The sequence below is a fragment of the Chelon labrosus genome, assembly GCF_963514085.1.
Source record: "Chelon labrosus genome assembly, chromosome: 18".
NCBI lineage: Eukaryota > Metazoa > Chordata > Actinopteri > Mugiliformes > Mugilidae > Chelon > Chelon labrosus.
Window position 1 is genome coordinate 4,908,536 of NC_140351.1, and position 24,081 is coordinate 4,932,616.

The 24,081-nt window shown below is 46.3% G+C and overlaps 1 protein-coding gene across 2 annotated transcripts in view; it reads left to right on the forward strand.

Annotated features, from left to right (window-relative positions):
• Positions 1-24,081, forward strand: part of mpp7a (MAGUK p55 scaffold protein 7a) — a 142,241-nt gene that overhangs the window by 85,970 nt on the left and 32,190 nt on the right. For both annotated transcript variants that reach the window (XM_084566174.1, XM_084566173.1), the window contains 5 exons: positions 12,022-12,103; positions 12,628-12,713; positions 13,360-13,434; positions 16,349-16,545; positions 17,189-17,253. In XM_084566174.1, coding sequence (XP_084422300.1) covers positions 12,022-12,103; positions 12,628-12,713; positions 13,360-13,434; positions 16,349-16,545; positions 17,189-17,253 — 505 coding nt within the window. The remainder of the gene's footprint in view (positions 1-12,021; positions 12,104-12,627; positions 12,714-13,359; positions 13,435-16,348; positions 16,546-17,188; positions 17,254-24,081) is intronic.

The window sequence follows — 24,081 nt, forward strand, 5'->3', positions numbered from 1 at the left end:
ACTAATAGGAAAACTGTAGACAACAGTTGGAGAAAGTGGAATGCACTGGTGTTACACAATTCGAGTGTCTTAGCCAAGAGAAAAAACAGATCCAGGAGGATTGAGAGACCTCAAAACATGGGACTACTAAATGTTATAATAGCGTTGCTGTTCATGAAATATCTCTAGATTTACTATCTTTAGCTTGGTACTTTTAATTGGGCTTATTTTGACGGTTTATTATCCTCATCGCATGAATTAGTGGCAACACACGAGAGGCATTAAGTAGCAAAACACGACACTGGACGCCCACAGACGGGTGCACCGCAGCTGCTCCGGGTGACCATCACTATGATGTGAGAACATTAGTGGCCGACGAGCCCGCCGCGGCCGACTCTGCTCCCCTCGTTGTGGACGGCTCTGGAAGCCGTGTGACGCAGATGCGAACAGCAGACGCCGGGATGCTCGCCGCGTGTGCCCCGCTGTGCGCTCGTTTGTTTTCTGCATCACTCGCCGGCTCTCTCCGTGCCACTCAGTCGGTGCCGGCTCTCGTTTCTGCCGTTCGTTCACTTCTCCCACACAGTTCATCTTTAGCTGTCCTCCTACAGGCACACCATCTTCCTCATCCCCTCGCTCCCACTCTTTAACTCATTTCGTTCATCTGGTTTTGCCATCAGTCCCATTTCCTCTCGTCATTCTTGTGTATTTCTTTCTTTTTTATATATGTATATATATATATATAACACACTTTATTTGAGGTGATGTACAGCCACTGCAGTGTTTAAGAGGTTACAGCCAAATTATGATTATAAACGTCAAAACTGACACCCCATCTCTCCTCATCGTAGGTTGTTAGCCACTATTAGCAACCATACAGTCCCTGCTGCCAGGAATGTGACAGGATCAACGTCAGTCACTATTAGCGCTGCTTCAAACAAATATTTCTTCAATCCTATTAATCTGCACATTATTTTTTTCGATTTTTGTAATTGGAAATGCAGCTGTATTATCCTGTACAGCAGGGGTGGGCAAGGTTTTCTGGCTCAAGGGCCACACTGGGTTTTAAAATTTGCCAGACAGGCCGGGCCCGGGCCTGGACTGGGGCTAAGCTAATATAAATTACAGACTGGGGCTAAACTAATATAAATTACACGTGAGCAGCGACGACAGGCTCTGCTTTAGCAAAGGTCGGTAGTGTTTTGAGTACGCCATCAAGGATAAATACGACATTAATGGAGCAGTTAGGATCATTTTTATAAATGCTCGACTTGCTGTATGTGGACCGCGGGCCGTCGTTTGTCCACCACTGCCGTACAGAGTTATCGTTCACACTCGCCTAAATACCTACAGCCAACTTAGTCTCACCGGTGAACCTGACATGCCTGTCTATGCGAGAGGGGTTCAAAGGGTTGATTCCACCCACTTAGGAGCCTATTGTTAATGTAAATCGTTTAGTTTTATAGGGCTATGTGTGCAAAAACATACTTACAACTTCTAAATAAGCTGGAACGCAGAGCTGCCATGCTAACAGTTAGCATCCTCTACTCAAGTCTTTGTTGAGTTCCCTTCTCAAAAGCAACTGATAGAGACATGATGACGACTCCGAAGCTGTGACCATACACCAACAATCGTGATGCTATCCCAACTATTAAGAAATATTTATACAATATATAGCACGTAGAATAAGATTATGAGTTTTGTATCAGTCCGTATTTGAATTACCGTAATAACACGGGTATTGGGTTTAGCGTCAAATAGCAGCAGTCTGTGCTGCTCATCTATATGAATACTAAACAAAATGCTGTTGAGATGTGGACAAACGTATGTAAGATTAAATAAAGTATTAGCGAATAAATCAAATTTATAGTAAATAGTTAACTTTAGCTTTCAGTATAACTTTGCTAGCTAGCGCTTATAAAGTTTACCTAGTTAATGTAGTTGTTTCTTTGGGTTTTGACCAACTCTCTTTAAATAACTGTAAATCTCCATGGTCTAAAAAATGTAAGAAACGTGCAAAAATATTTCTGATTCGTTATGAGACTATGACAGAGTAAGATTTCGCAGGATAAAATTATTATCAACGACAAGTGTCTTTCAAGTGTCTGCGTCTCTGTTTAATGAATTTCCTAACTTTTAATGTTTGGATAAGAGGCGTAATGAGCCTTAACCCTGACCAATGAGGTCAACATGTTGTTGCAGCCCTGGTCTCTAGCCTCTCTTCTTCCTTTTTTCTCTCTGCTCTGTGTTGTTGCACACACAGGATTGGTTTTCCCATTACGATTAGGTGTCACTGGGTGTAGTTAAATAAAAAACCGTAGACTGCAGTCGTCTGTGCCATCCTAGCTGGCAGTGCCATAGTACATAGCGTCCCGCCTGGCATCAATTTGAGTACCAATCAATACAGCTATACCACTACTGGGCCCGGGCCACCCAGCCATCCCAGCCACTGGATACCGGCGGATCAGCTGGACTTCTCATTACAGACCCACAAATAGCGCTGGTTGGAGTTCAGAGCCGTAGTAGACGCTGCACATACGAATGCAGACGACATGTCCGACATTATTATTGTAAAAGCTCCAGTTGCATGATTGATGTCTGTGGATTTTCTTTACTTAATAAGGGAGTTGATAATTGCGATGAGACAGGAAAGTCTTGTGATTGATTCCGTTGGTGACGTAGTTGGTTTTTCCATGAATGGAAGTCGCTGGAATGAGCCATTGGCAATTTGACATGCCATGCTTTTCTCATCTGCAGACGGTCCTCCTCGTCCCTCTGACACAATTAGGACGATCGGATCCGGGCTGCTCCCATTCCGTTCGTCTGGAAGTCCTTCACAAACACGCTGTTTCAGATAGCTGCTCCTCTTCAACTGAAACTACATGCCGTTCACATTATTATGCGTTTAATCTGCTAGTGTGAACGTATACAGACGCAGGTTTCCACGGTGAATGAAGCGGGGCCGCAAAGTTATCAAAAGAAGACACTGGATAGATGCGGACGTTTTAAAAAGGTGACTTTTCTATCGTCTGTTTACATGAGAAAGTTGAAAGCAAAGTAATGACACTGGCTGGGAATGAATGGAGCGGCTAATGAGATTAAAGCGGACAGCACACATGTTAGTGTTTTACGGACAGACACACGTGCTTTAAAAGCAATATGTCTTTCACTTGATGGATTGGGCTGCAGCGTCTTGACGGTGCTGCGGAAGAAGATGGAAAGCTCTGCTGATGTTGAGTGCTTCACTGTGTTGTGTTGTGTGCATGTGAGGCTCCATGTTCAGCTGCCTGCTCGTACTTTTTCCCTGCCTCTGTGATTGGATTGTTGCACATGATGTTGTGTCTTTATTCAGTTTGGGATCTAGTGAATTTGGAGGCCAGGTCAACACCTTGTGCTGTTCTTCATGTTTTTTTTAGTTGTTCCTAAAGCGTTTTGTAGCTGCATCCTGCTGGGGATGGCTGCTGCCATCAAGGAGTGTCATAGCTATGGGGTGGGGGTGCCTGGTCTGGTCTAGGTGGGTGCTACATGGCTAAAGCCCCGCCCAAATGATTTGACTGGGCCAGCAGACCTTTGCCAGAGTATAATAGTTTCCCAACCTCCCTCTGCAAAAACCTCGTAGGCGGGCACGTTGGTCTGTCTTCCAGGCTAATTGTCCACTACAGAGCCAGCACTGTACTCAAAACCTCAAGCAGTGAGGCGCAAGACTTCTTGGACGGCAGTTTTGACAGCGCCAAGCGAGACTTACTGATCCTCCCGTCACTGTCTAACAGTCAAAACCGCCTTAAAAGTGTTCTTAACTGTGTAACAAGAAGCTTCACATATTATTAATCATTTCTATCATCAGGTCTATTACAAGTTATTATCCTCTCTAGCAATTTATGATGTTCTGCACTAAATGAACTTTCCATCCAGTGAAATATAAATACATTTAAAGCAGTCATGCGAAAGCCCCTGTGTTTTTTTGCTGTGTTAGCTCTTGTCCAACACTCTCGTGTAGTGTCTGTTACACCACCCTCGCAGCCTGTTGAGTTGTGAACGTGAAAACATGCACGGCCTTCCACCGCCACATCTGACGCGTTCCCAGATCCTAATCTCACGGCCCTCTCAAATGAAACGTCTTCCTCCCCATCGAGTGTAATCATAAACGTACACACACTCTTTTCCGCGAGCCAGCGAGCCCGGGCCGGGCCGGGAGTCTGAATGCGAGCATTGTTGCCCCGTCGGGGCCGAGGGCTCCTCAGCGGCCTCCGCTTCCCGGCGCGCTTTGGAAATGAGAAGTGACATGTGAAAGTGGTGCTTTCTTTACCCGGGATAACGGCGGAGGAAAAACACTAAACAATGCCAGAGCAGAGATGGACCTCTCTCTCTCTCCCCGTGACACAACTGTCTCTTTGTATGCTCTCATACAGCTCTCTCACACACATATTCAGTAAGTACATCATGACTAAATATCTGGCACTGTCCGGCTTATAGCAGGGAGACGGCGATTCCACTCAGTCTACATGAATCACCATACTGTCTGCGCGGTGATTCATACTAACAGTATGGAAACAAATACACACTCTCGGGGAGATAGCCACATATTTACACACGGATTCACACGCCCAGATTCCCTGCCACCTGTCTGAAGTGGAGAGGTGGGCTGCTAAGTGTGTTTTTATAGTAACCGGGTAATGACTTGCTCTAACATTAAAGTCTAAAGAGGCAGAGGAGGAAAAAGGAAAGAGGGGGCGCAGGAAGACAAATGAAGGTAAGCCGTCCTGTCAGAGAGCCCTCCGCGCCGCGTTACCTGGCAGCTTCTCCTGGAACCCCTACCGCTCCCTGTAATTATCATAACAAGGACCCGCAATTTTCCTTTTTCTCGGCGTACTTGTTAATTACAACCGGTGGGTCAGGACTCGGGTTAAGGAAATAAAAAGGGGAAACCAGAGCCCGCTTTAGAGGGAGGGCAGCTTTTATTAGTTGCAATCGCGAGTGGTTTAATAAAACAGGTGGGATGGCATGCGACGGGTCACCCAGAGGGGATTGGCCTGCAGCGGCAGCAGCAGCAGCTCTATTGCATCACCTAGAAAAATCATTTGACATAAAAATTTCACTGCTCTCTCTGGGTTTTTCTTTTTTTCTAATTCTTCGCAACAATATTTTAGGTTTTCATCTGGTCCGCTAATTCTTAACAGAGCTTATATCATATTAATCTTTATAGGTGACCGTAATACTATAATGGATTTTCTGATCTTGACCGAATACAGTAATATTAAATGATTTTTTTTTTTTTTGGGCTTTCTGAGCTGCACTGGGCCCTGTGGCCTTCGAGGAAGTGTGTAAGAAGTCATAAATATGCTGCGTGTGTGTGGAAGGGTCTATGCCATCTCAGTGAGGTAAGATGAAATGACACACTCCAACACCAGATATGATTGGAGGTAATTGTATTTTAATGTCCAGGAGGCCCATTCCCACTTTGCATTTGGTTTTTTCCACGGTCGACATCTGGTGTGAAGAACGCCAGCATGTGTTTCCACTACACTTGTATTTATACCTCTAAACACAGCAGTCAACACAGTCAGTCAGCAGGAGTTTATTGTCGCCGTTACACTTTTGCCGTTAAGTGACATCATGTCAAAACACGTCGGCCTCCCTGCCCCGGCCGCTCGCGTTTGTTTTCCCTTGTCGCTCCCAATTTGGGGGGAGAAATAATGTTTGTCAAATGCCGCGGCGTTCGGTTCGGTTCACGGGGCGGTGTTTTGAGTGGTCGTTACGGGCCGAGGGCCGCGTGTTTGAAATGGAGCGCAGTGCTTGTTTTCCCTGGCGGCTCGGGAGCAGCGGAGTGGCTTTAGTTGTGGCCGTGGCTCGGTTAGAGAGATGCTGAGATCCATCTGTTGCGCCGTGCGAGTTGCTAGACGGGCCACACATCGCCTGCCCTCGACTCCCGAGACGTGTGACGAGCAAAGGCCAGGACGACTCGCCAGCCCTCTCGTCATCCGCGCAAACCGACGCACGGCGTGAGCCAGCCAGCTTCCATAATCTCATCCATCCAGCCCATCAGCTAGAGGGCACTCTAATTGCCTTTTAAATATTTAGTTTGCCAGACATTTCATTGTGGCCAATCCGTGCCAACTAAACGTGGTGAGAAATCCAGCTTTCAGCTTGCCTTACTCCTTCTTATCTGCTGGAGTTTCATGGCACTACTGTGCGCTGACAGCTTGCTGGACAACCTCGCCTCCATTCCATTCCCTCTAATAAACACACGCTCTCATACATGAGGGGATCCAAATATCAGTCCCTATTCTCTCTCTTACTCTTTTTTTTCTGCTGCACTGAATGAGGTGTGAGCCATTTGTCATCACATACTTAATGTGGCTGCCATGTCGGCATGTGTGCTCCAGTGCAGTGTGCATGGGGAGAGGGTAGGGAGGGGTGTGTGTGTGGGGGGGTGATGGCTTGATACGGACAAGCGTCGCTCCACTTCTCCCCCATCATACAGCGGAGGCGAAGCCGGCGCGTTTGGGCCAGCCCAACAATAACAATCAGAGGCATTTATGTGTTAGAAATGGAGATATAGAGCTGGGAGCAGCGGCTGCATATGGAGCTGATCATGTTAGGATTGGAGTCTTCGGGATCACCTTACTGGTGACTAATTGACCACAGCTAGGAGGCTTTCCTCAGGCCAAGATGACCCCCCTCCCCCCTCTCTTCTCTATGTTTGATGCTGTGTTTCCTTCTGTTCTTTGATTTCTGTAAAGACTTCTATTTTCTTAGCGTAGACTGCAGCAATGGCTGACAACAGGAAGCGCAAATCAGTCCCTAACAACATAAAAGTTATTTAACCATCTCGCGTGCGCACCATGCTATCCTTTGTGGAGTCACTTGATGGTTAAGTGGCGCCTTGTCTCTAATTGGTAACATAGCGCAGTTCATTCATCAGGCTTAGCGACTGTCCGGCATCAATCATTCAGTCTTTTGAGGTTTCTCTTCAGGCCCGCTTGGCCCGACTTCAGGTGGAAGCCCACGGCTGCTCCCTCGCTGAAAGACACACGGACACGCTCACACGCAGACGAAAACACACCTACACATGCCTGCCGCTCATGCGTGCGTGCGCTCCGACAGGCGTAGTCGTTCCCCTCTTCCCCTGACTTCCTGCGCTGTTTCCATGCGCGGGGTAACGTCCGAAATGGCTTCCATGTGCCGGTAGGCGTTGAAGGCTGAGCGTAAACCTAACCATCAGTCTGTGCTAATACTTAGCCGCTCCACCAGGAAGCCCATCTCGGCGCTGGAGGGTCTTTACTCCACCTTGTTTCTTCCTCCTTCCGTATGGCCCCCTCAAACACGTAGCTTATTTAGGTTCAAGCCTACACTGTTTATGTATTTGTTTAACAGAGCAAGCACTCCTCATTAGTGGCCACGCATGGCTGGATGATGATGATAACACCCATAGGGCATCACGGCACAGGGAGGGGGAGGTGATGCTGAGTTCAGGAGGTTGGATTTGCCCCCTTGGTTGCAGCAGCCTCTCAGTGCTTCTAAAGCGTTTGTCGGGCCTCCAGGAGAGGCTGATATACCCCTGGAGGACTGAGAGAACGAGGGCTGAGGTTGTAATGAGGTGGAGGGGGAAGGGGTATGAGCTTTAAGGGTTAGACACGCTCTCTCCTTGGTTACATTCTCTATTTTATACTTACTATATGCAGATAATGGTCGCCAGAGTGTCCTCACTGCTTTGTATTGGCCACAGATAATAGAATAATGTCATCTGAATGCTTCAATGAACCTACGCAGTAAAACATAGAGAGTTTAACTGAAAATATTTCTGAAAACCAGACAAAATGTTTTTTTCTGTTTGGTTTATACCTCATCAACGGGTCTATGTAGAGCCTACGTAGTAGCCCATACGAGTCCTGCACCTTTGTGAGCTTTTTATTCTTGTGTGCAGGTTGGTTTGCAGGTTGGTTGCACTACTTGAGATTTTTTCACAAAGTTCACAATGAAATTCACAAACAAGTTGTTGACTTGCAGCCACCTACTCACTGGGACCGGCCGGATCATGAAGGCAGAGGGAGGCTACCTACATAAATCCCTTCAAGTTTCTTGCTGCTGGCTGGCTGGATGACTGACTGGCGTTTACGTGGGCCAGTCATGTTGGGCAGTGGGTCAGATTAAATCTCTCAAACCCTAACGGCTTCACAGTGACTGCAGCTTTAAATGACTCAGACGAGACTCACAAGAAAGGAGCATGGGCGTGCATTATATGTCCACCGATAGTTGTGTTTGTTTATTTCACCGCTCTTGTAAAAACCCATTATGCATGGCTGTTTTTTACCTGCTTCCCAGAAAAGTGGTTAATGGCCCCATTCTTTCATATTTGCATGCTAAATGTGCCGCTTGCTAGCCTGACGAGCCAGACCCACATTAAATGTAGGGTCTGGTCACTCTCCATAGACAGGGCTCAACCGGAGGGGTGGGATAAACGGTTGTCTTTCAAACTCCCTCTCCACACAATAGGATAGCGCTACAACCAATCAGAGCAACGAAGAAGGTGACGTAGTCAGAGCGACGGAAAAGAGAGTTCCTTTCTCATAGAAAAGCTTAACTTCAAGTCTTTCAGAGTGGCGGCCAAAGCCGATTCGAAAGAAAGTTGTTCGCTAGCAGCAGCCATCGCTCTGGTAGTTCTAGCAGGACGGGGAATTCACGCGACATTCACGGAACTTATGGTCGCAGGTCAGTCGTCATCATGTTAAGCCCGCCCACCGACTCGTGATTGGCCCGGTCCATCTTGGATTTTTCGAAATCTCAAGTCAACGGAGAGTAACTAGACCGCCCCTGGAAGCAAATGTAATTTGCTGCCGCTAGGGGTGCGTCTAGATTCTAAGCTAGCCGCTTGCAGTAAAAATCAAAAAAGTGATCTTTTCAACACATGATTTGAGCCTTATGGTTCAAAACACGATTCATATCTACACACCATATATCAGGAGACTATATAGATAGCAATATACCGTGTAGAGGGTATCTCTGGAGCTTGTGCAGACTGATCATTGTCGTCCAAGGTTACTTCTCTGCTGTTTAGTTAGCCTTTAGACTGCCACCATCCACCAGGCACCTCAAGGGACACAATAAAAACATCCATCACGCCACTGGCCATCAGCCAGCTCAAAGAAGAGGGTAAAAAAAACGTACAGAAAGTTAATCACCACATGTCTGAATACTCCTGTGAGACTTCCTGCAGACTCCCCATCTCACTCTGTTGTCTGTCACAGTCCGTCTCTTTCCCTGTAGCACTCTATTCTTTTAGACACTCACACAAAAAAAAGGCCTCTCTGTCTGTCTGGGGGCCTTTGCATCACAGACAGCTGCTTTAAGTCACACTGTGGGGGTTATATGTGACCCTGACACCGGGCTCTGACGGTGCCTTCAACCTCTCGCCGACCTGCCTCGCCAACTTCTTTCTCTCCTACTGAAACCTCTCAGGTTTCTTTAATTATCCCAATTATTCTATTAGATTTGCAACTCTCTGCAGACCCCACCACTGTCTTATCCTGATGTCTTTCCCTGGTTTGATCTCTACACACACACACACCCTAAAAGACCTTGAGGAAACCATTATCTAGGAGGAAAACCATTAGGTATGAATGGGTTGTAAAAACAATGAAGATGACATGCTAATGGTATTGCCAAAGTGGCACAAACCAGAGGCTCCTTTGGTCTTTGAGGAGCTTTTCTTGTTTTGATATCTCCCTCGATGGTAGTAGCCAGAACAACTCTGGACCTGTCAGAGGAAAGCAAACAGGAAAATAACGCAACGCAACGGAGCGTCGTCCCATACGGCGAGCTGTTGCTGTAGTCTAGCGGCCGACCTGGACAGTTGAAATAAAGCATAGCAGCTCAATGGGGTCAGGAAGGCTCCAGCCTGGTTCCCTTTTTTTGCAGCAGAAATGAAAACAGTCTTTTGGGGCGATGGGAATAACAGCTAGGAAAGGGTGGAAGGATGAGTTGGAACCACGACAAACTGTGTCAACTAGGCCACACATCTGTCTGGTTCAGGTCATCGGGCCAAAGCGAGGATGACGACACACATTGTGTTGCAGTTTGTCATCATACTCCGTCCTAAATCCCAGCCAGGTTGGTGCCTAAGTGGTGTTTGTGGGAGGGCTGTGACAGGTTGGCAGCCGTTATGCCTATTGTTTTATTGTGAAGGGAGAAAAAAAAGGCTGTTTGGGTTTCCAGGCAAATGCATCGCAGCTGAGCACTGTCATTTCAAACAAGGAAGTTGAAACAGTATACTCTTCTCTGTGTGTCTTCTTGGTGAAGCACCAAGATCATAAATATATGTGTTTACAGGAATATTTTTAGGCTTCTATCTCTTGCGTTTTTCCCTCCAACTTCAGACAATCTGCAGTGCCACTTAGACGTTTTTGCACCGCTTCATTTCTGCTTAAAAAAATGACATCACAAGTCCTAAATGTAGACAAAGAGAACCCAATCAAACAAATGAAACAGAAATATTATACTTGTGTATTTGATTATTTTGGAAAATGAGCCAATATTACATCTCTGTGAGTTGCAAAAGTAAGTGCACCTCTAGGATTACAAGTTAATTTCAAGGCCAAATGAGAATCCACGTGTTTAGAAGTGTTTCCAATCTGTGTAATGAGACTCAGGTGTCGTTCTCTGCCTGTTTTGTTCAGAAAAATCAGGGATTTGTCTCAGTCTGATCTTAACAACACGTGTTTGTGGAAGTGTATGGGAGTGTTTCTGAGGAGCTCAAAAAAAAAAGAGTTGCTGTTGCTCATCAAGCTGGAAAAGGTTACAAAAACATCTCTAAAGAGTTTGGAATCGACAAATCCACAAATGAGACAGATTGTGAACAAATGGAGGAGATTTAAGACGACCGTTACCCTCTACAGAAGTGGCCAACCAACAAAGATCACCCCAAAAGCAAGATGCATAATAATCCAAGAGGTCAAGAGCTCCCTCGATGGTAGGGTCATTTTTAAGCAACTAAGGCTCCTTTCGCATTGGCTAATGTAAGTGGCAAGGACAGAAGAACAATATCTGCCCATCTGCAGTTTGCTAAACATCAATATTGACAAGCCAGAAGACTATTGGGAATTATGGACAGATGAGTCCAGTGTAGAATAGTTTGGTTTAAATGGGAGCCTTATTCCATCCATGAAACATGAAGGTTGGTAATGTCCTTGTTTGGGCCTGTTTTTTGCTGCATCTGGACCAGGACGGCTTGTCATCATTATTAGACCAATGAATTATGAATGATACCAGCAAATTCTTAAAGAAGATGTCAGGACGTCTGTCCATGAGCTGAATCCGAAGAGAAACCGGGTCATGCAGCAAGACAACAACGAGCCCAAGAACACAAGTGGTTCTACAAGAAGAAGAACAAGATGAATGTTTAGGAACGGCCAAGTCAAAGTCCTGAACTTAATCCAACTGAAATGTTGTGGAAGGACCTAAAGCAAGCAGTTCATGTGAGGAAAACCCACCAACATCTCAGAACTGAAGCGGTTCTGTTCTGATGAACGGGCTAAAATGACTGATCAGCAGTTACCGGAAATGTTTAGTTGTTGTTATTGCTGCACAAGAAGGTCACAGCAAATACTGAAAACTTGGCGGTGCAACTAACACATATAAACAAATGATAAGGCAATAACGGTACAAGTATAATGTTTCTGTTTCATTAGTTTAATTGGGTTCTCTTTCATGAAATCCGTTGATGTTTTTAGTCATTTTCGTACAGAAACATACCCATCAGCTGAATGCTCCTACTGTCGTTCTGTTTTTCCTTTCTTTTAGACAAAGACATCCTTCTTACCCCAGACAAAGACATATCCGCGTTTTCTGGAGAACTAATCATAAATCAGCCATTTGGTAAAAATGATCATCCTGTGTGCAGTTTAAAGTCCTCCAGTTTCAATCAGATCCTTTTTACTGCCCTCTTAGGCCGTCGCCATTTGACATTTGAACAGTAAAACATTACCCAGACAAGCAGAGAGGCAGTTCAGTCCCCCCCATGTGTAATTGGTGCCTTTAATTCCTTCTTAGGGAGCAACGATAAGACGTGACGACCACACCGGAGCCATCCTCGTGGCCCGGATCATGAGAGGAGGGGCGGCGGACAGAAGCGGTCAGTTCCAACAATTTCTCAATCACTTTTATAGATGTGTGTGTTTGTGTCTGCGAAAACATTTGTCTCCAGTATGGAATCAAGTGTGAAAGTGATATGTACAGTGCAGCTTTATTACAGAACAGAAGGGATGGATTCAAGAACCCAAGCTTGCCGGCTCCGCGCCATAAACTAAATCAATCCACTTTGCAAAAATGGACATGAATGACAATCACACCGAGGATCTTTTTCCTCTTAGTCGATGTTCTCAGTTATATTTTGTATTCATCATGTCCGGTCTGTTTTTCAGCTGTGCCACAGTCAAGCCAAAGGCAAATTTCCACATGTGTGGACAATAACATTTTGGTTCTTTTCCCATCTCAATTGCCGCCACGATAATAAACATTAATCTAGTGTTCTGTACACATCCTCGGGCTTTGTGCACACTGGACGTCTATACGGTAGCTCACCTGTATTAAGCAATTAATATAATGGAATATCAGAATGATTGCAGACAAATAAACTTTGTGATTTCCACGTGGTAGGACTGATTCATGTTGGGGATGAACTGAAGGAGGTCAATGGAATCCCTGTGGAGGACAAGAAACCGGAGGAAATCATTCGTATTCTGGTAAGCCTCATGTCTATCTGTGCGTGTGTGTGTGCTGTCCAAAGGTTTCTTCCATGTTTTAGCTCCACTCCCTTGGCAAAAGAATAGCATTTCTTGTTTGTGATTGCAAAAAAGAAGTAACTCATCCAGAAACCCGAGCCTCCGACACATCGCCGAGCTGAAAAACTAAACACTGGCCTTTCTCTGCAAGTCTTTCCTGGCCTTTTAGACCACATGCGTAGAGCCACATGGCCTCCCTTGGATGAGACTGATCCTGTGTAGTTTCTCCAAACAGCCCTTTGCCGCGAGCCTCAAATGAGCTCTGTCATGTGCCTGGACGCTGCCAGGGGTGTGTGGGGGTGACTGGAGAGGATAGAGTCTCTTAAGCTCTGGAGACCCTCTCAGACACAAAAGCCTCCAGTGCAGATGATAGCTCTCAACACCCCCACCCCCCCCACCCCTGCAAACACACAAGCAGAGCCAAGCAGAGTCATTCAATCCTAATAACCCGTCCACTGTTGAAAATCCAAACATTGCTTCACATTATGTGACTTTCTCTTTAGATTAGGTGCTTTGTAAAATATCTTGCAAGAGCAGATGACTGCTGTTTCCGTCAGCTTCACTTAACCTACTCTATCTGTCTCTCTTGTCTTCCTCCGCTATCTAGGCCCAGTCGCAAGGAGCCATTACTTTTAAAGTGGTCCCCGGTGTGAAGGAGGAGGCGCCGACCAAGGAGCCAAAGGTACAGTAGGTTCTGTCCTGGCTTAATCGTTTGGTTGATTGGATTACATTCATCAACTTGAAAACCAGAGCGAACTTCCCTGCTTTCCAGCGAGATACCTTTTTGTTGGACGCAGAACATCGTTTTTGAGCCACTGGGAGGAAGTGATGTATGTGCGAGGAAAGAGGAGACGCAGACTGGTAATGAAAGGAAAATACGGTCACCAGACTCTTTGTAGGACGGTGTCGGGTTATTTAAGTCTTTCAATAGAAAAACGCAAACTGTGAGGAATATAAACAAGTCATTTCTTCCAAATGTTAAAAGAAGCCCTGTTTTAACGCTAAACATTCCCTCTTTATGTAAATTTAAATGCGTTCAAACCCAGACCCCACCACACTTTTCTGTCAGTACCAGAGAAGTATTGCAGTTTGATTCCCAGCTATGTACTACACAGGAAAATATTTTTCCTTAGTTGTGCTGACAGTAGTTAGCCTGGAAGCTAGCTCAAACTTCTACCGGCCAAGAGTTTTTTTTCTGTTGGTCTGGACTTGCTCCTGTGGCAGTTTTAAGACGGTCAGTCAGACACCATCGATCAGGATCTGCAGATTTATTTCATGCTAAACCAGAGCAGCAGAGCAGGGAGTGACACAGCAGCAGCAGCAGCAGCAGGCTCTCTCCAGCTCCCTGTGGTGGGTGAAATCTCGGCAAAATCTCCGTTACATGAAACTTAATAAATCATGGCGAAACTCACGACGTGGTTTATCAATAAAATACGGTTCCACCGCCTAATTAAAACGCAAATAAACTGGTTTGTTGTAAATTAAACAGCGAGAGAACAAGAACATGAACAGCTACAGGTTCTTTGTTGGTCTAAAATGGGAATTAAGCCCCCTGCACCACGATATGTACAGTTACTAACACACATGATAAGATTTAAATACACCGATCAGCCACAACATTAAAACCACTGACAGGATACGTCAATAACATTGACCATCTTGTGACAATTCAATGTTCTGCTGGAAAACCTTTGGACCTGGGATTCGTGTGGATGTTACTTAGCCATGTAGCACCCACCTCGACCAGACCAGGCACCCCCACCCCATAGCAATGACACTCCTTGATGGCAGCAGCCATCCCCAGCAGGATGCAGCCACAAAAACACTTTAGGAACAACTAAATAAAAACATGAAGAACAGCACAAGGTGTTTACCTGGCCTTCAAATTCACTAGATCCCAAACTGATCAAGTATCTGTGGGATGATCCACAGAGGACCCTCCCCTCAACCCACAGGACATCCTCATAAGGCCCATGTCCATTCTCTGATGAGTCACAACTGTTTTGGAGGCACAAGGGAGACCTACAAAATATTAGGAAGGTGGTTATAATGTTATGCCTGATCAGTTTGTATCGTAACTTCACTCAGTTACACATCTTTGGGATCTGATTGCGCCCTGGCAAAGATCTGCAGTATAATTGCTTGAGTGGGCTATACATATTACGTAGCCTGTGTCTCCTGAAAGCAGCTGAGTTGAATTTATTCACAACTAAACTTCTTTGATTGGTTGTAGGACTATCCAATTGTGTATTTTTTTTCTCTACATCAGTTGAATCCCGTCGCTGTGTGCTACCAGACTCATATGCTGTTAAGAACTAGCTACAACACTCTAGACAGTAGCTTGCGCCGGTGTATTCTGAGGCGGTTTAACTGTCACTCCAACCAGCATACCATCATTCTCACCCACTGCGGTGTTGATGCACCATTTCTCAAACGCTCATCTATCAGTAGCAGACAGAGGCTGGTTCCACTCTCCGGTACAAAGCTCCGGGGTCGAAGGCTGTTGATCATTATTCACGAAGCAGCCCACCCTCTATGTATAACAGAGGATGGGGCGGGTCACCGTGTAATGCTTGTATCTGCCCGGGTGTTTAGGGAATCCATCTGAATAATAGCCCGCTAATGCCAAGCGCCACTCCTTCATGAAAGCAGCCTGCGAGCTTACATCAGGTGCTGTAGACGTATCAAAGGCCAATTAAGTGGCTGAACGAGCACAGGCCAAAATAAAACAAGCCAAGGGAAGAAAATCAGGACATCTCAGGGTGTAGATGTATGAGTACATGCTGCAGCCAAAGCGACTGTTATTATGACCCAAACAAAACATCTCGGCTGAAACATAATTTCACTACATGGCACAAAGCACTCTTTAAATCAAAAGGACATCGAAATAATTTAAAAAAATATAATCTCTCCCTCCCTCTCCCACATTTTCTCTCATACGTGCACACTTTCCTTCCCCTCTCTTTTCTCTTTCCACATGTGCTGAGGTGTCTTAGGGCCGATAACTCATCGTGACAGAGCTTAATTTGGACAGACGACACAGCAAGGTGCTTTAGGTTGCAGCTCGCCGCCCACAACAGAAAAAGATGTGGAGATTTTTCCACTGCGAGCGCCAACATGCTTTGTGTTGACGAGGTGTGTACGGACCTCGCTGCCAAAGTAAATTAGAACCTAAAGAAAGAAAACAACTCGGTTTATTCCTTAGTGTGGAAAGATTACAGATATTAGCTTGTATTTAGAACGTTAGGGGGGGGTGGAAAACATCGCTTCCAATTGAAGTCTCCATCTGGAGTTGTTAAGTCTTACCACACACATTACACGGTGACGCGGCTTGGTGCATCATGTGTGAATGGAACTGCGTGGAGTAGGCCAGCAGTTTGTCGGATTCAGCCTCTGATTGCCGCAACCTTTCTGGAGTAATCACCCCGAGCTTTGTCGAAGCACCTTCAGTGTTTGCCATGATGACAGTGATTAGGAGTTCACACTCCATGAAGAGGAGGGGAAGGTCTTTCACAACGAACCGTTGCTTTTTCCTTTTGTGTTTTCAGTCCAGCTTTTTGTTTTCTTCCCTCCCGCCCCTCCCCCCCCCCCATCAGGTGTTCATGAAGGCGCTCTTTGACTACGACCCTAAAGAAGACAAAGCCATCCCGTGTAAGGAGGCCGGACTGGCCTTCAAGAAGGGCTCCATCCTTCAGATCATGAGCCAAGATGATGCAACCTGGTGGCAAGCCAAACACGAGGGGGACGCCAATCCACGTGCTGGCCTAATCCCATCCAAACAGTTCCAGGAGAGGTAAGAAACGGCCTCGGCTAGAACTACTTTTCCTGTTTACAGGTTCCTACAAGCCCAACCTGACAGTCTTCGCTGCTGTCACAGAAATCTCACCCTTTTTCTTTTTCCCTCTTTTCTTGCCTCGCACTGCCAAAATAGTCTGGATTTCCGCACAAAGTCTGGCCTGAAATGAGTAATGACAGAAAATGATAGCGCTGGTACCGATCCACTTTGGACGGCAAGTGGATGGAAAATCGCACATCAGTGTGTGCTCTGCGTTGCACATCAAGTGCAACACAGAGCTCAGGAGGCCCGGGGCAGTTTCTTGGCATCGTCCGAGAGCGCCCCGAGGAGGAGAAGAAAAACACAAGGACGCAGGGTGAAGGGCAAAAGAAGGGAGAGAACATTTTCACGGTCAGATTTGTCAATAGCAAGGTGTTTTTCCTTCACCTCCTCGCCCGGTCGCCTCCCTTCTTTTCTTTCACCAGTCTCGGCTGACAGACTGAAACTGGTGGATATTGTAGAGTGGGTTCTCCGTAGCATAGCAGAGAGTGTTTATTATTCCCCAGGCGGTCATGAAAACTGATGGTTTTATTGTACCCTTTCTCTCTTTTCCCTCCCTCTCTCTCTTTATCCATCCATCTCTCTCTCTCTCGTCTTCCAGGAGATTCGCAATGCGACGAACTGCTGCTACCCTCCCGTTCCAGCGGACCTCTAGCAGACGATCATGTAAGCCTATATCATCTGCCGCTGCTGTGTTAAGCCCTCACACAAACCAGACAGTGCGCTTCAACAGGTGGGTGGCCTGAGCAGAAGAAACGCAGACCAAGGGATGCTGGTCAGGGCAGGAATCCACTCTGAAGCCACCGCTGAACCCGCGCAGATGCACTGCTTCACGCTTGTCATCGAAGGAAGCGTTGCGTCTGGATTTACCTTCCTTCTTACTTTCCCGTCTGTCTGCTCCATGTTTCGCTCCCTCGCCGCCGAAAGCGTCTCGGTCTCTTGCCAGACTCCCTTTCCTCTCTTCTCCTCTGCCTCTCCATGCGTCGATGCGGTCGAAGTCGTGCAGGAGCTTTAATGCAGAAGGAGGAGAAGGTTTGCCCTCTGGAAAACCTCTCCGAGCCTTTACACCTCCCGGCCAAAAAAACAACAGCCAGCTCACCCCATTCAGCCACATCTCGGAGAGCGTAATGACAGATGAATGATTTGATACTACATCCTACAGATGTGACTGGGGCTCCACGACGCTCTGCGGAGCACATTAATACGAGCCTGTACGGTGACCTTAACTCTAGCCCCTGGCAGGTCGGCACAGCGAAGGGAGAATACATCAGCGTGAATGTGCTATAACAAGCTAGAACGTAAGGGATCAGGAAATGGAGAGATTATAACTAAATTACCCTTATAAATCAAACAATTGTTGATTGCTTCATAATGAAGACAGAAAGCTTAAACCACGTTACAGAGGGACTGCAGCAGAAACTATTAAGGATGACCTACACGACTGGTTTTAGGTTTAAGACTAGAAAATATATTATTCACCCTCTAAAGGTATCTACAGTAGGTGTTTTTTTTCAGATTTAACTGAAGACAGATTTTATGCAGGAAGAAAGCTAAACCGATCAGCCACAACATTAAGACCACTGACAGGAGAAGTCGATAACGTTGACCGTCTTGTGACAATTCAGTGTTCTGCTGGGAAACTTTAGGACCTGGCATTCATTGGTGTGGATGTTACTTAGACATGTAGCACCCACCTAGACCAGACCAGGCACCCCCACCCCATAGCAATGACACTCCTTGATGGCAGCATAGTCGGTTGCGATATTTCTTTGTTTGGTTAGCTGCTGAGCGGACCGTACAAGCCAGCAACATTTACTTAGTTAATTTAGATCGTAGGTTAATCGTCATATCTCATGACCGTAGGTTTGTTAGGGTTTCTCAGTTGGGCAGGGCCTCTAAATGTGTTTTGCCTGGGATCTTGGCACAAGGGATTGTAACATCTAATCCTGTGTATTGTGGTAGCAGCCATCTCCAGCAGGATGCAGCTACAAAAACGCTTTAGGAACGAGTCAAAAAAAGAAAAAAGGTGTTGACCTGGCCTCCAAATTCACTAGATCCCAAACTCATCAAGTGTTTGTGGGATGATCCAGAGAGGAGGCCCCTCCCCTCGATCCATAGGACCCAAAGATTCTGTTGACCCCCAGAAGGCCCATGTCCATTCTCTGATGAGTCACAAGGGAGACCTACACAATATTATGCCATAATGGTCATAATGTTATGCCTGATCGGTGGCCCAGGAGCGGCCTCGTGCTGTTTATTCCCCGACTTTTCACCTGACTGAAAAGCTCTGCGAGGGATTCCCTGACATTAGCTGTGATTTGTAAACAGACGCCACACAGCCATTTGGTTTGTATACGGTGCGCTGCAGCAGCGTACCAACGGAAGTCTCTCCAGCTGGCTTCCTGACCGCAAATTATAACGCGACCGCCTGTGCCCGCCTGTAGCCATGTAGGATGAATCCATGATGTTTCGTCTGATTACCAATATCACTTTACTCCATTTTTTCCCGAAGAGACGTCTTTAAAAAGCATTAGAAAAAAAAAAAGTCAATACTTACTCCTCTCTTCTTTGATCCTTCGTGCCATTTGTCTTCATCTCCCCGCCTCCTGTCAGCTCTACATATCTCAACGTTCGCAACACGTAACCACGCGTTTAGGATTAATGAGTTCTCCTCCGCAATGTCTTTCCTTTCATTTCTTTGCCTTTTCCAAATATACAAACCCTCAGCAAAATGCACTACACTTGTACTTGGCTTTATAGGCCTGCTCCGGTCCCACAATGACCCCGTTGAACCAAACCGTAGTTCTCACTGGCCGTATTTTTCACTGTAGATCACCGCTGTGAGGTGGACATGTCCGTTTTGACTACTTGTTTCCCTCAACATGGCGGCGGGCCCTTAATGTAACGTGACCCTTTCAATATGTAATTCTCTCTGAAATTACCAGAAGAGTTACGCTGACCACCTCTAAACTTAGCGCTTGCCTCCGATTCAAACCTACGGGTGAATTATAGATGTTGTCATTTCCTGGTTATGTTCAACCGCATACTGGCATGCATGGCGCTGCGTGGCCAAAAATAGCCTGCTAAAAAGTTTTAGACAGACAGTGCTCTACTGTTCCCTTACTATTTCATTTTAATGGCCCAGTTCCTCTTATGAGTTATGGGATTTGTAACCCCCACCCTCTCTGCCTCCCTCCTCCTTTCCCCCTCCCTCCATGCACAGAGGGCAGGTGTAAAATGTAGTCCGTTGCAGTCCCCAGCAAAAGAACATAATTCTCTGTTTGAGCCGTAGCAATACTTTCCCCCTAATGCCGTACATACTGTTAGGATTAGCTGTATGTGCAGCAGCAGTTGTAGGAAGTCTCTTGACATGTCCCTCGTAAGGCCTTCTTGATTAACTTGGGAATGATAACAGTTCCCTTTCACTTCTTGCAGAAATACACATTCATTTCCTGCGGTTCAAAATTAAAAAAAAAGAAAGAAAAAAGACCGAAATACGTTCAAGTTACGAGCGAAAAGAGCGAGGAGAGAGGCGTTGTGTAAGGACTTGAGGGGTAATAGATGGAGAGAGGAGCCTTCGAGGGGTCACATCCAGTAGCAGATGTGGCCCTGTGGAGCGGTGGTGGCTGGGTCAAGAGAGATGGAGGGAGGCAAAGCTTGGCTCAGGGCCCCGTACATGGCCGCCATGGCTGGGCCCTGGGGCCGTAAACTACAGCCTAATTTGAAGGATACCATGGAGACCCCGCTGTTGCTGAACAGAGGACAGAGGTGGTGATTGAAGAGGGGGTCCTTTCTCTCTCCCTCTCCCTCTCTCTCGCTCTCTTTCTCTCTCTTTCCAGCCCGGGAGCTCCATCGGCTGGAACAATATTGGTCTTGGCGAGGGGCTGTGGTGAGCGTTGCTTAACCGTGTCCATTTGCGCCGAACTTTTGCGAGATATAAATAATCCCCTTCCCTTCGCTGTTGCTCTCGCCGCTTCCACGGATGCATTCTTCGGGTTGCGAAATTAATGTTCAAATTTGCGCCGTTTGAACCGGTTATCAATCAGCAGCACGTTAGATCAGCTTTTTGACTCGTCAACCTGCCTCCCTTCCGTTCGATACCTGGCTCTCCTCCAGCTTTTCCCCCCCGTCTGCAACTCTCTGAACATCCTGACAGCTTCCCGGGCTTTTCTTACAGTTGCTTTGTCTGACATGCAGACCTCTCCGCTGTCTGATTGTTTGGTTTGGTGTGCAGCCTGCCAAACACGTGGACACACTTATCGCTCACCTTGGGGTCCCTCCACGTCCTGCTCCATACGTGCGGGGCTATCCCTCTTCGTCTCGCTCTCGCTCTCGCTCTCGCTCTCGCTCTCTCTCCGGCGAGCAACTGAACCATTTCGAAATGGCGCCTGAGATTGGTCTTAAGTGGCCCTGAACCTGGCCCTGTGTTCAATTTATCCAACCATTTCATTTTTCAACTTAAACGCTTACAGACACGGGAGCAGATTGCCGAAGCGCAACGGGCGCAGGGGGAAAAGTTCCATTTTGTTCTCAAAGGTTAGATAACCCCGTAGAGACCACCCTTAACGTTTTATGAATCAAGTTGTTATTCATTACATTTTGTAAAGTCGGTTTTATAACGCAGACCAGCTCTGTTCTGTCTTTCATTTCGCTTCCTTGTCCTGACTTTGAATAATCAGCCCAGCGCCGTATCTGAAGGCCAAAACTCTGCATGACAAAGATCTCACTTTGTGTCATCTGGAAAATTCCACAGGTCTCATGTTAGTTGTATAACAAAAAGAAAAAAGAGAGGGAGGGAGAGAGATAGAAAGCTAAAAGAAAAAGTGACGGCGTCCAGTTTGACCAAGGAGAAGGCCATCTGGATGCTGGCTCGCTGCTAGGGTGATATCAGCTCATAACTTTACAGCACTCTGACCGAGGGTCATCGCTTCGTCTCCTCCTCCTCCCTGGTAAGGAGATAGCTGAAAGCCTTTCTAATCTCATTGCCGGATATTTGTCTGTGCCAGGTATAATGTATACAGTTCGAAAAACCCAAGTACTATCTGTACTATTTATGCGATCGCAATGGGAAGTGTGACCAGACTGCCTGGCTCGCCAAACTGGATGATCACTTACACTCTTGAGGTTGTGGGAGTAGGACAATAACAAGGATAGGTTTGACAATAGTCCAAGATCACACTAGACTCTCTCCTGCCGCGTCCAACCACTCAACGTTGCTGCCAGATTTATTCCAAAGAGAAAATGAAGATGAACAAATTAAATTATTACCCAAATTATCCGGCGTAAACATCCCAGACAGTTTACACACTTGACTTCTTGATCAGCTTGGATCCATTATGCTTTCGCCCGCATAGACTTTCGATGAGGGATTAATGTACTCCCTTTTGGTTTTACTTTCGCATCAATTGCTTTATATAATTTGGCTAAACTTTTGTTTACGGCTTGTCTGATTATCTGAGTCTCTGGGCCTCAGCGGCGATGTCGTCATGTCATCAAATCTGATTTATTGTTTAACAAACGGTTAAACATCCACTTACCTTTCTGTTTCTTTTTTTTTTTCCTCCTCCCTTCCAACACAACTCTCATCTCAACCCCTCTATAATCCTCTGTGGTGAATCTTTGGTATGAGAGCAACATGTGATATACCCCTAAGCTGGCGTCCCCTTCCAGGGGGGCATTTGACCACTCGGCGTCCAGCGAGGCTGGTAGCTGACTGCTGGTAGACCGGTTGACTGCACGCTGAGAATGTCTGTGAAAGTCGGCAGCCGCAATCTGGGCGGCCAAGACTCCCATGCGCTCAGTAAATGATAGGCTTGGCTGCCACCTTCGCTGCAGGCCTGGCCATCTCCATACGCTCACATCAGATCAAGACATAAACTCTCTGCTCTCAAAATGTTGCTCTAGGGAGGCAGGCAGGCGAAATGCGCTCTCAGGAAAGGCAGAGACGAGCTTTCGCTTCCACCATTTAAGGTTTGTCAGATATGTTTAGCCCCGGCGATTTACATTCTGCAGCGTTATCGCACGGTGTTTCATTAGGCCAGGAATGTCTGCGTACAAGGCTACGAGGCCGCCATTAGGCAATGCGAGCCATTCCTGTGGCAGATAGGCACCAGATGAAAGCCTCGCAGAGCGTAATAAAGGCAGCGCTGGGAAGGGTTTTAGATATCTTTATCTTTCTCATATTGTCCTTGTTGTTTCCTCTTTCAACTTCCCCCTCTGTCATCACTCTCCACAATTACCTCTCATCCTGCTCAGATTGCGGGCTCAGGTGCTGGTTCAACTTAAAACGTCACATTACGACGGGAGGAAGGGAAAACTGATGTGAACGCTAACATGCGAAACAAGATGTCAGATAAAAGCAGACACTTTTGGCTCCGCACTTCAAAAACACCCGCCGCCTCGGGCCTGACATTTCTAGCCCGAAACAACCTTTCGCAGTGATCAGCCCTGACTGCTGTTTTGGCTAGTCATTAATTCGGGGCCGGGACGTAACACCTCCCCGAGCCGCTGGTCGCGAACGTTGTAAGGCGAGCCTCGTACCGTTGTATGTATGTATGCTTTGATTTAACCTTGTTTGGTGAAAAAATGGGAACACGCGAAGGAGAGGAAGCGTCCGTAAGTGCCTCCAAATGTTCATGGCGCACACACACACACACAGAGGCTCTCCATTAGCTACCATTTTGAAACCATCATCTCATAGCTGTTTAGGATGGCACTCTGGAACATCTGGAGTAAATTCGAAAGTAACCATAAATTCGGATGAAACGTTTCCCTGAAAAAAAACGCTCGCCCTTAAAAAAAGCAAGGTTCAAATGGTCTCTATCAACATTAAACAGCTCCTTATGAAGCTAAATGTGTTGTGTTTTTTTATTTTTTTTCCCCTGTGAAGTCTCAGTGGATGAACCAACATCATGTGCCGCAGATTGTATATCTCTAGGTAACATTTTATTTAAAGGTTTTCTACCAAAATAGATAGATAGATAGCAGTAGAAGTATTATTTAGTAGAACGTAAAGGCTTGTTGTAGTCTAGTTCTAACTACTTCTCAGCTGTCATCACATAACCTGAGTAGAACTTAAAGGGGAACTACTGTTTTTTACAACCTAGACCTTATTTCTAGCATAAAATACCATTGTTTACTCACCAATATCACTTTTGTTTTATTTGCACTTGTTCAGGAGATAATTAGATCAGCGTATATCCATATAGTGGGAGTGAATGGGGCATCGAAACGCAGCCTCTAAATAACGCATTATCTGCCGCGAAAGTCGTTTATTTCACCAATATTTTGTTATCGTACGCTAGTGCTATTCCCCGTTGAGTCCGGAGTTACCTGTTATCATCATCCGAGGTCTGTAGATTGACCTACAGACCCTGGATGATGTCTTCTGACCTGGACGTCTCTGAGCAGGGGCGTAGCACCAAATTCTGGGCCCTGTACACTCTTAATGTCAGTGGGCCCCTATCCATGCCAGTGCATGGTAGGCTTGTTTAC